The sequence below is a fragment of the Urtica dioica genome, chromosome 7, assembly GCF_054948205.1.
Source record: "Urtica dioica subsp. dioica isolate 48M chromosome 7, U.dioica_male_clone48M_v1_H2, whole genome shotgun sequence".
In the NCBI taxonomy this organism is placed as follows: domain Eukaryota; kingdom Viridiplantae; phylum Streptophyta; class Magnoliopsida; order Rosales; family Urticaceae; genus Urtica; species Urtica dioica.
In genome coordinates this window covers 44,465,233-44,478,269 of record NC_142762.1, presented here as the reverse complement: position 1 = coordinate 44,478,269, position 13,037 = coordinate 44,465,233, and the positions used below count along the sequence as shown (strand labels likewise).

General features: G+C 35.2%; 2 protein-coding genes across 2 annotated transcripts; one reads left to right on the top strand and one right to left on the bottom strand.

The window, feature by feature from the left end:
• Positions 1 to 1,209: 1,209 nt before the first annotated feature.
• Positions 1,210 to 2,784, bottom strand: STZ (salt tolerance zinc finger). The gene has a single exon (XM_089620281.1). The coding sequence runs from the start codon at positions 2,624 to 2,626 to the stop codon at positions 1,880 to 1,882; it is 747 nt and encodes a 248-aa protein (XP_089476407.1). The 5' UTR covers positions 2,627 to 2,784; the 3' UTR covers positions 1,210 to 1,879.
• A 6,453-nt stretch (positions 2,785 to 9,237) lies between these two features.
• Positions 9,238 to 11,763, top strand: LOC149391994 (adenine phosphoribosyltransferase 1-like). The gene is made up of 7 exons (XM_089620293.1): positions 9,238 to 9,420; positions 9,801 to 9,911; positions 10,048 to 10,158; positions 10,473 to 10,565; positions 10,731 to 10,880; positions 11,325 to 11,383; positions 11,465 to 11,763. Exons 1-7 carry the CDS (start codon positions 9,252 to 9,254, stop codon positions 11,519 to 11,521), a joined length of 750 nt encoding a protein of 249 aa, XP_089476419.1. The 5' UTR covers positions 9,238 to 9,251; the 3' UTR covers positions 11,522 to 11,763.
• Positions 11,764 to 13,037: the final 1,274 nt, after the last annotated feature.

Here is a 13,037-nt window from a genome sequence, read left to right as displayed (position 1 = left end):
TTTTATTTAATTTTTTTTTTTAGAGCTTCACTCACGAAGGTTCGTAGTTTCGTTACTAAGTAGTCTATTTATCACATTAAATTGACGAATCAGTCTATCTATGTTATTTATCAAAGCTAATATTAAATGTTATTATTATTTTCACGCAGCAGTCTATTTTGTCAGTTTTTCTTAAATCAATTTGCTTGTGTTTGAAAAGTTTGGACGTACGGTATAAATACTTTACTTTACTTTAATTTTGGCCTGAGAATTTGAGCATTTGATCATCATTAAATATTTAAATGTAACTCTATAATTCTGGAATATTAATATAAAAAAAAAATAAAAAAAAACTTTTTTAGTTAAAGCGATAAGCATCAATTTTTTTTTTTTTTAATAAATTGATGAAAAAAAATCCTTACGTCTCAATTGGAGTTTTAATGATATGCCACAGCACGTAGATTGGTATAAGATGTAGTGTGACACGATTCAGCTATTAATTATAATATTATGTAGCGTGGCACATTTTTTTGGGACTACCAAAAACCTAAATTGCCAAAATCCTTTTATAAATCTGAAAGTACGAAACCTAAATTAAATTAGCGACGTCACAACCTAAGTTACTTATTTGTATATTTAAATTTAAAATCACCAGCTTCAGTTGACCAGACCAGCAAGCCTTGCCAAAACAGTCACCCATGATGTCTATCCCTTCCGTTAATTAAGCTTCGATTATTACTCCATTAACTATTATTATTTATATATAGCAATAAATTACAACTGCTTACATACAAAAGACTAATGACAGTTAGCCAGGTAATCTACACTGATTTTTTTTTACATATATTTAGATTCCTATTATTTCCTATTAGTGCAGTAACAATAGTCTTTGATCAATCAATTATCCTAAAATTGATTATGTATATATAAATAAATTAAATCTACACATATAAAACGCCGCTGATGTAGCATCCCGCGTCGTGGCATAGATAAAATCTTACCATGCAGAAATGGACGAATTTTTTTTTCTCTCTAAAATCCACACACGTTTACAGAGAGAGAGAGAGAGAGAGAGAGAGAGATTCAAAATCACGATAAAATGGCATATGCGAGAAGGTTTGTGAAGTTGAAAACGTTCCAAAAATGTATCTTTACGTGGCATTACCAAAAAAGCCTACTACACAAAAAAAAATATCATCCAATGCAAAATCAAAACGTCGAAAGAAGAAGGAGAAGAAATATCAATAGTCCAAATAATACATTAAAAGGTACAGCTGTCACGCTAGTAAGTCCCACACGCAAAAGAACAGCGTGCCTAAAAAATAAAAATAAAAACTGTCTTCGCTGTATCTCCTTCTTATCCTCCAAAGTCCTAAGTTCGTTCTAATCCTCATCCACCACTTCTCTGGGCTCCCACACTGATTAGTGATTAGCGAATAGATTCAAATTCAATTAATAATTATTATACACACCCAAAAGTATTTTAATAATGTGTAGAACGAAAAGGCAAAAAGAAAATAAAGCAGTAGAGATGAGATGAGAGCGTAGTTGAGTGAGCATAATTAACAGTTAAACCGTCACACTCGGCAACATGTGCTAAACTTGTGGCCTCAAGCCACCACTTTTCGCCTCTCAACTTCCTTCCACGCTATTCATAATCATACCCACACTAGCTAGTGATCAGAAATCAATTAAAAAAATAAAAAAAATTCAATAAATTGATCCGAGTTGTTACAGAGCAGAGATATAACTAAAGAAAAATGGAAAAAAAAAAGAAAAAAAATCAACGTAATAAACCTTCAAATACTGGTGTGTATATGTACAGAAAAATTCATCTGCATATAAGACTAGTCTAAAAAAGAAAAGAAATCCAAATAATCTATTGATTTGAATGATCCAATCAGTGAAGGTTGGGAAGCGTGATGAGGAGGCGAGGCCTCTTGAGCGGGTGCGGGCTCTCGACCTCGTCGTCTCCGGCGCCGGCGGAGGAGAACACGAATCCACCGCGAGCCTCCGGCAGAGCGGGAAGGTTCAGGTCAAAGTCCCGGTGGGCCGTGTTGTGCGAGGTGGACCCCACTCCCTCGGATGACGTCACCACCGACGCCGACGCGGCGGAGGCGCCTCCGTCGTAGTGGCAGCGCTTGTGGCCGCCCAGAGCCTGCCCTGTCGGAAACGTCTTGTGGCAGATCGAGCACTCGTGGCTCTTCCCGCCGGAGACCGCCGTGGTTGTCGACGTGGAGACGGAGGCGGCGGAGTGGTCTTCCCCTCCGGCGGAGGCCGAGTTTTTCCTGTGGCTGGCTTTGTGGCCGCCTAGGGCTTGGTAGGAAGGGAAGGCCTTGTTGCAGACGGAGCACTTGTAGCTCATCGGAGCGGGCTTCGTCGCCGGAGCAGAGTCGGCGATGGCGGTTTGGTGGTGGTTGTGGTTGTGGCCGCGGGCGAGCATGATGAGGCAGAGAGCGAGGTACTCCTCCTCCGACGCGGCGGCGATGGAGACCGGGTTGCTCTCGAAGCGAGGTCGCTTTGAGCGCTTTCTCTTCGCCCACGGCTGTTCCAGCTGCTGAGCTATGCTCTCCGCCGCCGCGGACCGCTCGTCGAACCGGAACGCTGCCGTGGCCGCCGTTGGGGATGTGAGTGCTTCGCAGGCCATTTTTTGTTTTGTTGTTGTTTGGTTATTTAGGTTTTGAGAAGAAAGAAAAAGGAGTTCAGAGAGAATGAGTATTGAGTGTTTGGTTTGGGTTTCGATTGTTGGAACGATATGAGAGAGTTGGAATGAGTGTGTGAGTTGAGTTGCGGTGTTTGTTGGGTATATATTGGGTGGGCGAGGAGAGAAGAAAAGAGGAAGTTGCGTGTCGCCTGGTGAGAAAAGGTTTGTGGGGTCCACTGGATCATAATATTATAATAATAATAATTATAAGAGTTTTTGAAGTGTGAATGAAATGAATGAATGAAGTGAAGTGAAGCTAGCTAGCACGTTTATTCGGTAAGCGCTTTCTTGGTGGGCAAGGAAAGATGCGATAATCGTGAGAGAGAAAAAGCCTTCTCTTTCTCTCTCTTTCTCTCTCTCTCTCTCTCTCTCTGCGAGTCGGTCAAAGGGAGTGAGACTCTACTCCATCGAAGAACATAGACGGAAAGTGTGTGGGACCCACTTAAGTTCAAGGAATGACTAGTTGACCAGATGCAACAACAGGCATATATATATATATATATATATATATATATCTCAAGAGTCTAGAGTGGACTTGGGCTACAAAGACGGCTTCAAAATAATTGGAAAGTCAAATTTTTTGCAAATTAGTATTTGTTTTGTTTTGTTCACATTTTTTTTACAAAACGAAAACGCGGTGACAGTGAGCTAATTTAGCAGCCGGCGACTAGGCTAGAGTAGACGGTGAGCTAAGCGACTTTTCCTTTATACAAATAATATATATAAATTAGTTTAGCCAGAACATTGTACTAATCAAACATAACAAAAATAATTTAGATATTTGTTACTTATGTACATGTATATCTTCACTTGTTTGGCAAGTTGGGTTCGGTTCCATGTATTAAGACAAGACCGCCATATTAAAATTAGATAGTCGTTGATTACGAACCCACAAACACGTGGCCTTACTTCACCCAAGTGGATACAACGTTCTTTCTTCTCTCTCTCTCTTTTATTTTGCCTAATTCATTTCATATGGTCCTTAATATTATTCACTTGTTACAGTTTTAAATCTCCGATCCGATGGATCAATAAATCAGCTTTGGTTAAAATTTAAAAGATCCGCTACTTTTCTTCAGTCTCCTATGCTCTATTCTATCTTCCCACCGCACCCCGTGTAACTTGGTCAAGTCTAAGTCAACGGTCCAAATTGGAGCAAAGCTTGTGAGCATTAATATTCATCTCTCTCTCTCTCTCTCTCTCTCTCTCTCTCTTCTGGTGGTCGTCTCTCGTGGAGCTCACTGCTCTCCCACTTTGGAGTTCGAGAAGGCTTGAGTGTGAACGTCATATATGAGATCAGCAATTTTAAAAATGATAAATAAAAATAATAGAGACTTAATTATGAGAAAATGATAATTTTATTTTCTTTTTGAAAATGTAGACATGATTGAATTGAACGTCAAAGCAAATAGTGGTAACAATAACATCACTTGTCGGCTAATGTGGTGTCGACATATTTGGCGGCGGTCTCTCTTAAATGTTTTCCATTAGATTTTTTGGCCGTCCAATGAGCAGCGATTAAGTTTAATTACTCTCTAAACTAATCAAAATGAAAAATAATAATAATGCAGGATTAGATTAAAATACTCCAAGTGGGGGTTCTACTTTAGTTTAATTAGTTGTCGTAATTGGATCATTTTATCAAAACTGGGAAATTGTTATTGTTTATTTGACTTTTGACTGAGTACACCTAATACATATCCAAAACAAAGGAAGAAATTTCGTACATACACGCAATTTTAAAGAAAAATAATAAATCGCTATTACACGATTAGTATTTGTTATAATTTTTTTTTCTTTAGCTGGGTTGCATGTTTATCATAATTTTTTCATGTTGGTCCATAAGGAACTAGGAGAGGTAAGTGCGTGGTGGATAAATATGAAAAAAATCTCATTATCTTGTGTTATTTTGAAGAAAATTCCACTTTTTTAATGGTAGTGTATATCAAATTGGTAACATATATAAACGGTGAAGCCCAACTTTGAACCAGAAGATATTCTGAATGGTTGAATGCTTAATTTGACTTATAACTTTTTACCTTTAACGTACGTTACGTGGTAGACTGGTAGTAATTGGATCAAGTTTTTGAGAAATATTCTTAAGAAGGGTATGAACAATGTTCCACGTGACTGAAGAATAAGAAGTGTTTTATAATGAGTTCACTTCTTTTCTAAAAGAAATAAAAAAGAGTTCACAAAACTCACCCCAACTCCTGACTATTTATATTATCACCTCCACAATTTGGGGGGGAAAAATTGTAATATATAATATATGAATAGCATATGAGTTTTTTTTAATAATGTCTCATCTCAATACGCGCTTTAAATTTGGGATCAGAGTAACATGTGTTTGTAAATGTAATTATACAAATGCATTAAGAGAATATTTATCTAGAGCACGAAATTTGAATCCCGTTATTTTATTGTTAAATTTGAAATCATGGAGATAGCTTTATATTATTTTTTTTCATATAAATTAAAAGGAAACAAGAAAGTCGTTAATGATAATCCATCAAATAGTATACTGAAAGTTATAGATATATAAATAAACAAATAATCGAAAGTGTTGAGAAATGCCATTTGACACGCGGTGCTTATATATTGTCGCAACTTAACTTTTAATTAGCAGTCAAATTATTGACTATGAATAACACGAGTACTATATATTTAGAAGGAAATATATGGTGAACTAATTTAACCTACGTAAGAAACAAGTTAGCAATAAAGATTTCGTGAAGTCACTGCTTATATAATAAAAATGGTGAATTACGGTTTTCCCATGAAAGTGAAACGTGCACGTAGCTGAAACTGATTATTTATTTGAAAACGAAAACCACGTGATTTAATTTTTTATAACTCTGAGGATAACTTATTTACAAGCTTATGAACTGTTCACCAGTGTGGTTGAGTGTGCTTGGTGCTATTCTTTGTTGGATCAAGTTGTTTTTATTTGTTGCTCGGATGTTGCATCAAGTTGTTGAGCTATAGAGGATGGTCTTTTATTTTCAATTAAATTTATGATCCTATCTGAAGTTTCAATTCATATTTTTTTTTCTTTTTTCTTTTTGTGTCGTGCTGAGAGGAGGATTCTGTTTCTTTTTGTATCTCACTGCTGAAAAGTGAAATAAAATTAAATAGCATTAAGGTGACGCGTCATTTCATAACTGTTTTCTCGGGCAATTTGAAAGATAAATTTTATTTTGTAGACCTAAAAACTATCAAAATATCAAGATTAGATCCATTAGTTTAATAATATTCGAAATTGGACTTTTGAACACTTTTCGGACAAAAATACCCTTGCAAGTCCATATATGATAAAAAAGCATCGGATTTTGAGCACAAATTTTGGGTTGAAGGTCATTGGAAAAATCCGATGAATCTCATCGGAGATCATCGGATTTCCGATGAGATTCATCGGATTTTTCCAAGTTTTTTAAAAAACTCTCACTATGGAAAAATCCGATGATCTCCGATGAGATTCATCAGATTTTTTCATTTTTTTTTTAGAAATTCTAACTAGCGCAACCAATTCGAAGGTGACAATAATTGTGATGAAGAGAATTTGAAAATGAGAGAGGAATATGGGTTATTTGAATTTCAGGGGCATTTTTGTCTGAAAAATGTGCAAAAGTCCAATTTCGGATATTATTAAATTAATGGGTCTAATCTTGATATTTTGATAGTTTTTAGGTCTACAAAATAAAATGAAATTTTTCATTTGAAATGCATAAACTGCAAAAATAAAGTAACACTTGTAGAGGAAGAGTTATTTATAACTAATGATTACTGTATGACGTCATTTTGATATACATATTTATATATGTTTTTAGATTTTTATAATTTTATATTTCTAATTCCTATGTGATTATTTATAATTTTAAGTTAAATTAATTAATTAGTTGTAATATAATAATCTAAATTGAAAAATAAATAACCAATACAAACTAAATAACTAACAAAATAGGTATAATAATTTATTGAGGGAGTTAGACATATAACCCATTCAAACCGCATACGTTAAAATTATGTGATTTGTAACTAACTAGGTCACTTTAAACATGTGATTTTGGATCTAGCATATGTTTGACAATATTTAGTTATATAGCCAAATGGCTTATGACACAATAATTAAAGTCTGATTTGCCCTTATTTATTAATAAACTCGTCACTTTTGCTCTCCTATTTTTTTTTCAAATAATTTTTTTTTTTCATCAAAACTTCAAAAATTCGTATCTTTCTCATACGAACTCGAAATTGAGTAATTTCAGATCCTACAAATTCGTGACGTCGAGATCTTAAAAAATAGACCCATTGTGTTTGATTATAAATTATGTTTAATGCATCATATTTACATTTACATTTCCATTTATTTTTTTGATAATTTCAAATAATTTCAGTTATTTCCATATTTAAGGTAGTAACGCGATTTTCTACATCTATGATATTAAACATGATTTTTCATCAAACATAATGGCTTGAAGATCTCAGCGTCACGAATCCGTAAGATTTGAAATCACTCAATTTCGAGTTTATATGAGATAGATATGGTTTTTTGAAGTTTTTATGTAAAAAAAGTGTAGGAAAGAAAATAGGAGAGAGAAAATGACGAATTTGTTAATAAATAATGGTAAATCAGACCTTAATTATTACCACATTACATGTTGGTTATTTTCCTAAAAGTTGTGAAACGTAGGCTAAAAACAAATTTCATAGTTTCATTTTGCTATTTCGCTAGACTGCCCTAAAATTATAGACAAACTATTTAAAAAATTAAAAAATAGCCAAAATTAAGCCATGATGTATGTATCGTATAATGGAGACATAGAAATATGTTTGATTATTTCTTTACTTATTTAAATAGTTTGATTATTATTTTAATGGAGAGTAGCTATTTGATTAAATGATATATTTTTTTTCTAGTTTATTTCAAGATAATACACTTAAAATGGACAATGAAGTAAGCGATGGGCTTAAGTCTAATATGGTTCGAGTTAAGGTCCAAGGCAACTGGGCCATTGCTAATTGAACTCGCCATTACAAATTATCTACTAAGCTTTTAAAATGACATATATATATATATATATATATATATATATATATATATATATATATATATTTATGTGTAAATGTTCACGATTCATTATATTCAACTAGATGATTTTATATGCTAATTATTATTGTTAGTAGTTTTCTAATTTAAAGTTTAGTTAACTACTATTTGATTCGCGAAACTCAAAAAATGTAAGGAAGCTCAAATAAATGTAAGGAAGCCCAATAACACTACTATGCACTATATGAGTCCCGCATCGGTGGAAATTGCACAAATACCTTTGTTTAGAGATGGTGATTCTCAAATTTAAAACATTCAACAACTACCTAGGTTTTTCATTTTCAAAGAATGAAACTGCGTAAACAATTAAATAAATAAATCTTAGATAATTAAAAACAAGAAGGAAAAATTATACAAATTATATATTTTGTTCACAATAAAATAAAACATTCTCATAATAAAAATAAGAAGCAAAACATTCTCACAATTGAGTAATTTTCACTACCTTTCCACTCTCATATTGGATGGGCTATTGTAGATTCCCAAAGTGTTTTCTCAAGAGGTGATAGTGGGGAATTGTGAAATAGATGTTCTAATTCTAAATTAGCTATGTATGTGTACATGATTTGTTTTGAATGAGAGAGATTATCCGCATTTCACCATCTTATTATGGGGGTGAGGTAATCTTATTGATTAAATTATATAATTTTAGGTGACGTCCTAATATTAAGTTGGACAAAAGCATTTTATATTAGATCGACATTTTAATAAATTGTTATTGCAGTTCAATTTCTGAGTTTTTGATTTTCGTTCACATCCGTCATAATTTAATTTTTTTTTCTATGAATTTCATATTATCCTATATTGACATAATTCTATCGACTTCCATATTATCCTACATGGTGGCAGCCGGACGAAATTGAAAATACGTTCAAGATTTTTCCAAAATTCCAATGGTAAACAAAAAAATAATGTTATGTTCCGGAAATGACGGAATTCCGGCCAAAATAAAAAAAGGAACCTCCGTTGTAGTATAGCTCATATAAATAATTTAAAAAATTGATTTATCCTCTAATATAAAAAAAAATGGAAATCAAAATATAATTATATTTTGGCATTGTTCTAGCTCATTGAACTAGTCTGAACAAAATCACACTATAGGTAATTTTTTTACACTAAACGTACGAAATAAGAGTTCCTAGAAGTGATTAACGCTACCCCTTACCAAATAAATCCTATTATTTTGCAAAATGATATATGTGTGTGTGTGTGTATATATATATATATATATATTATTAATTTGTAGTTTAACCTTGAACCGTCGTGGTTTCATGCCCTTTTCGTTTTTGACGTAGCACATTTAGCTCCGGAAACTACTATTACCATAATGCCCCTTTTCAAACAAATGCTCGAAGATGATTACCCTTGTGTTTTCTTCTGAGAAAAAGAAAAAAGAAAAAGAGCCTTTTAAGCCTGCTTGTGCCCGTGTAAGGATTATTATTACCACCACTTAGTTTAATGACGCAAAACACCTCAGCATTGTGTTGGTCAAATCCATCGTCTCTATCGGCGATCTGTGCTAAGAAATTTACAGAATCAGTGTTTTTCACTCACAATCCTTCTCAATTCAAATCGATTCGTTTCCATAACCATCGATCCATCGAATCTCCTCTGCGCTTCTTCTCTGGTAACTAATCAATTTTCATAATGTTTTTTCCGCGTTTTTTTCCTCTCTCTCTCTCGCTTCTGCTGAGATCTGGAATTACAGGGGTAATATAGTAAAAATATATGAAAGAAAGTCAGACAAAGATATTAATGTATATAAAATGGCCAATAGGCAATCAGGTCATAAAATTGTCGACCAATGTCTGCGAACTTTTTCTTAATACGTAATTAAATATAATAAAAAAGTAATTAATAGGGACCCATGCCCCACCAGTCACTCATTCCCTCTTAAACCCATTTTTCTTCAGTTCCCTCTTTCGTTCTGTTTAGCTCCAAAAGAAAATCCCTTACAGAGCGAGCGAGCGACTCAGGGACTCACACTAGGGTTTTGATTCTGAGCAGTGACTCGGTCCGCGAAACGTAATCCAGAAATGGCGGCCGAAGATTGCAAAGATGATCGCGTTTCCAGAATCGCCTCAGCTATTCGCGTGATTCCGGACTTTCCCAAGCCAGGTACTTCGGAGCTTTTATCTTTGATATCTCGTTTTTTTTTTTTTTTTTTTTTTTTTTTTTGGCTAGGGCTCTTTTGTTTTCGTTTAATTTACACTTAGATTTGGTTTGAGCGTTGGCTTTGAACTTGAATCTGCAGGGATTTTGTTCCAGGATATCACGACGTTGCTTTTGGACACGAAGGCTTTCAGAGACACTATTGATTTGTTCGTCGAGCGGTACAAAGACAAAGATATCTCCGTCGTCGCAGGTATAATCTTTCTCTCGCTTTTGTATGGGTGGAAATACTGTTTGGGAAGCTTGGCCTCTCGGTGCTTTATTTGTCAAAGTATTCCATGTCTGAGATGATGAAATCAGATCAACCGAAGGCTATTGACTATAGAAAGAGGGAAAAAGTAGTTGATATTGTGAGATAAATCCACTAGGTTACAAACACATCGGTGTGTATAAACCATAAAACTGTTGACATTCATAATCTTGATACGTTATATGGCACTATTGCTAAGACGTACATAGTGAGATTCGGCTTGTTTAACCTTTTATTTTACTGCTGATTTGGCACAGGCATTGAAGCTAGAGGCTTTATTTTCGGTCCACCTATCGCATTGGCTATTGGAGCCAAGTTTGTGCCGATGAGAAAACCGAATAAGTTGCCTGGTTTGTACTTCCTTGCTCGTTCTTTAGAATTCATATCCATTTTTCATTAGCTTTTAAGGGAAAGTAAGGAATTCAAAAGGCGATTGGTAATTTATTTTATGGACTCACTCTGGAAAATTAATTTTGTTCTGTGTGCTTATGTTATTATTATTTTTTTTTTATCAGGAAAGGTTATATCAGAAGAATATTCTTTGGAATATGGAACAGACAAGATTGAAATGCACGTCGGAGCTGTACAAGAAGGAGAGCGGGCTCTTATCATAGACGATCTTATTGCCACCGGGGGAACCTTGTCCGCTGCTATCAAGCTACTCGGTACACTATTCTATGCCATAAAATCTATTCTAGTTCAAGTCTGAGGAAAACGTATAATTAAAGTCTGTAGTCTATTTCCATTGAAAATAGTGGGGAAAATTAAAATGCAAGGGAATTCACATGCGTGTGGGATTTTTTTCTTTCGCATCTCGCACACATGTGCATCCATAATTTTCAGATTTTCATTGTTTTTCTCCTCAAATTTTCTTAACATATCCAAACAAGGATGATAAAATAGTAAGCAGCCTGCTAATTTTTTCTTCTTATTTTCTGTATGATTGTGACTCGAATTTTCCTCATCATGTTCATTTTACTTAAAATTTTCATTCTGCTTAGTCATATCCGAGTTCCGAACTGGGACCTAAAGTTTGGTGGTTTTGAGGTAGACTGGATGTTTTCCTGTTTCGACTCACAGATCGCCTATTGGGTGGTTTTCATTTTCAGAACGCGTTGGGGTACAAGTCGTTGAGTGTGCTTGCGTTATCGAATTGGCAGAGCTGAAGGTAAGACATCGTACAATCTATCAATGGCTCATATAGATTTATACAATACATCACCGATATTCTCTTGAATGTCGATTTCAGGGTCGAGACCGATTGGGCGACAAGCCTTTGTTTGTTCTAGTCAATGCTGCAGCGTGATGCGCTGATCCGTTGGCCATGCCTTTTCAATGACAAAAGCTAGGCTGAGAATGGTGAAGTGCTTCTTGATTTTTAAGGGGAGTGAATAAAAGGGTTGTTTAAGAGTTTGGTGGATGGCCTGGCTTGAAAGACTTTAGTAGTTTGTTGCTTTATTGTTGTTTTTTTATGTTACTAGTGTACTGATACGAGTAATGGAGACATTTTAATATTTGCTGTTATTGATATTGAGTGATATTTCTGCAGAGTAGTGCACACATGGCAAACTTTTTTTAATTGGTTGCTTTATTTAATAGTGATATTTCTTACATCTCTGATTTCACCGGTAATTGTAAACTTATTGTCAGCGGTATGTTAGTACCGTTACCGTTTGACTTGACATACCCTTATTTCTTCCAAAACTTGGCCTAGCGGTATTAACCGCTAGTCCCGTCCCGCCTAAAGCCCGGACTCCCGTTAATTGGCCAAACAGGAGTCCCGTCCCGTTACTCCTGTTCCGTTAAGTAACGGGACGGTAGCAGGATTTGCCTAACGGGAATTCGGATCCCGTTAGGCATAAAAAAAAGAAAAAAAATTAAAAAAAAGTTTTAAAAGAATGTAAATAATTAAATGGAAGGATGTAATTGAAATGATTTTAAACTAAGTGGGTAGAAAAAAATAATAAAGAAGAGTGTGAAATTAAAAATGGGCCTTCTAAAAAACTTCACCGACCCCTAAAAAGGTGCGACGGCGAGGAAAAAGAGCACTCATTTCCTCGTTAATTATTTGAAAATTTATCCCAGACAAGGGCTGGGATATCCTTTAGTTATACAAGTTAGTCTAACCATTTATGTTTACATTTGCGAAATCAACTTCAAAATCGTCAAGAATATCGAAGCACATGAATGTTTCTTGTGCTCGATTTCTATGTTGAATCCAATCCTTACCACATGTCAATGCTTCGACCATCTCCGATTTCAAGCTACATCTTCTATCGTCGATGATGCGGCCCGCGCTACTAAAAGCCGCCTCAGATGACACGGTTGAAACAGGGATGGTGAGAATGTCTTGTGCCATAGATGACAAGACCGGGAACCTCCTCGCATTCTGTCTCCACCAAACCAATAGGTCGATGGCTTCGTCATCCGTCCTGACCCAATCGTTCCGATCGTACTCTTGGATCTCCGGATGTGACCGTGCGTCAGTTACGCTCGACCTCGTCTGACTTGTCCCACCTTCTTATTGTTGAGGCGATGGGCTAAGCGGGCGCGTTGACGAAGACATTCGTGTATTGGTGTCTTCTCGGATACTGCGTCTGTGATTGAGATGGTTGTGCTCGATATTGCGGTAGGATTTTCGCCTCGTATACCTTGAAAAGATAAAAAAAAAAAAAAAAAAAACTTGCACGATCCTCGCGAGATCAAGTGAAATGTAATCTTGGTCCTCGAAATGGTTTCGAATGTACTTAAGAAATTTTTTTAAACCACTAAGTTTACATCGGCAGTCTAGAATGGCTCCAAAACCATATAGTAATGGAACC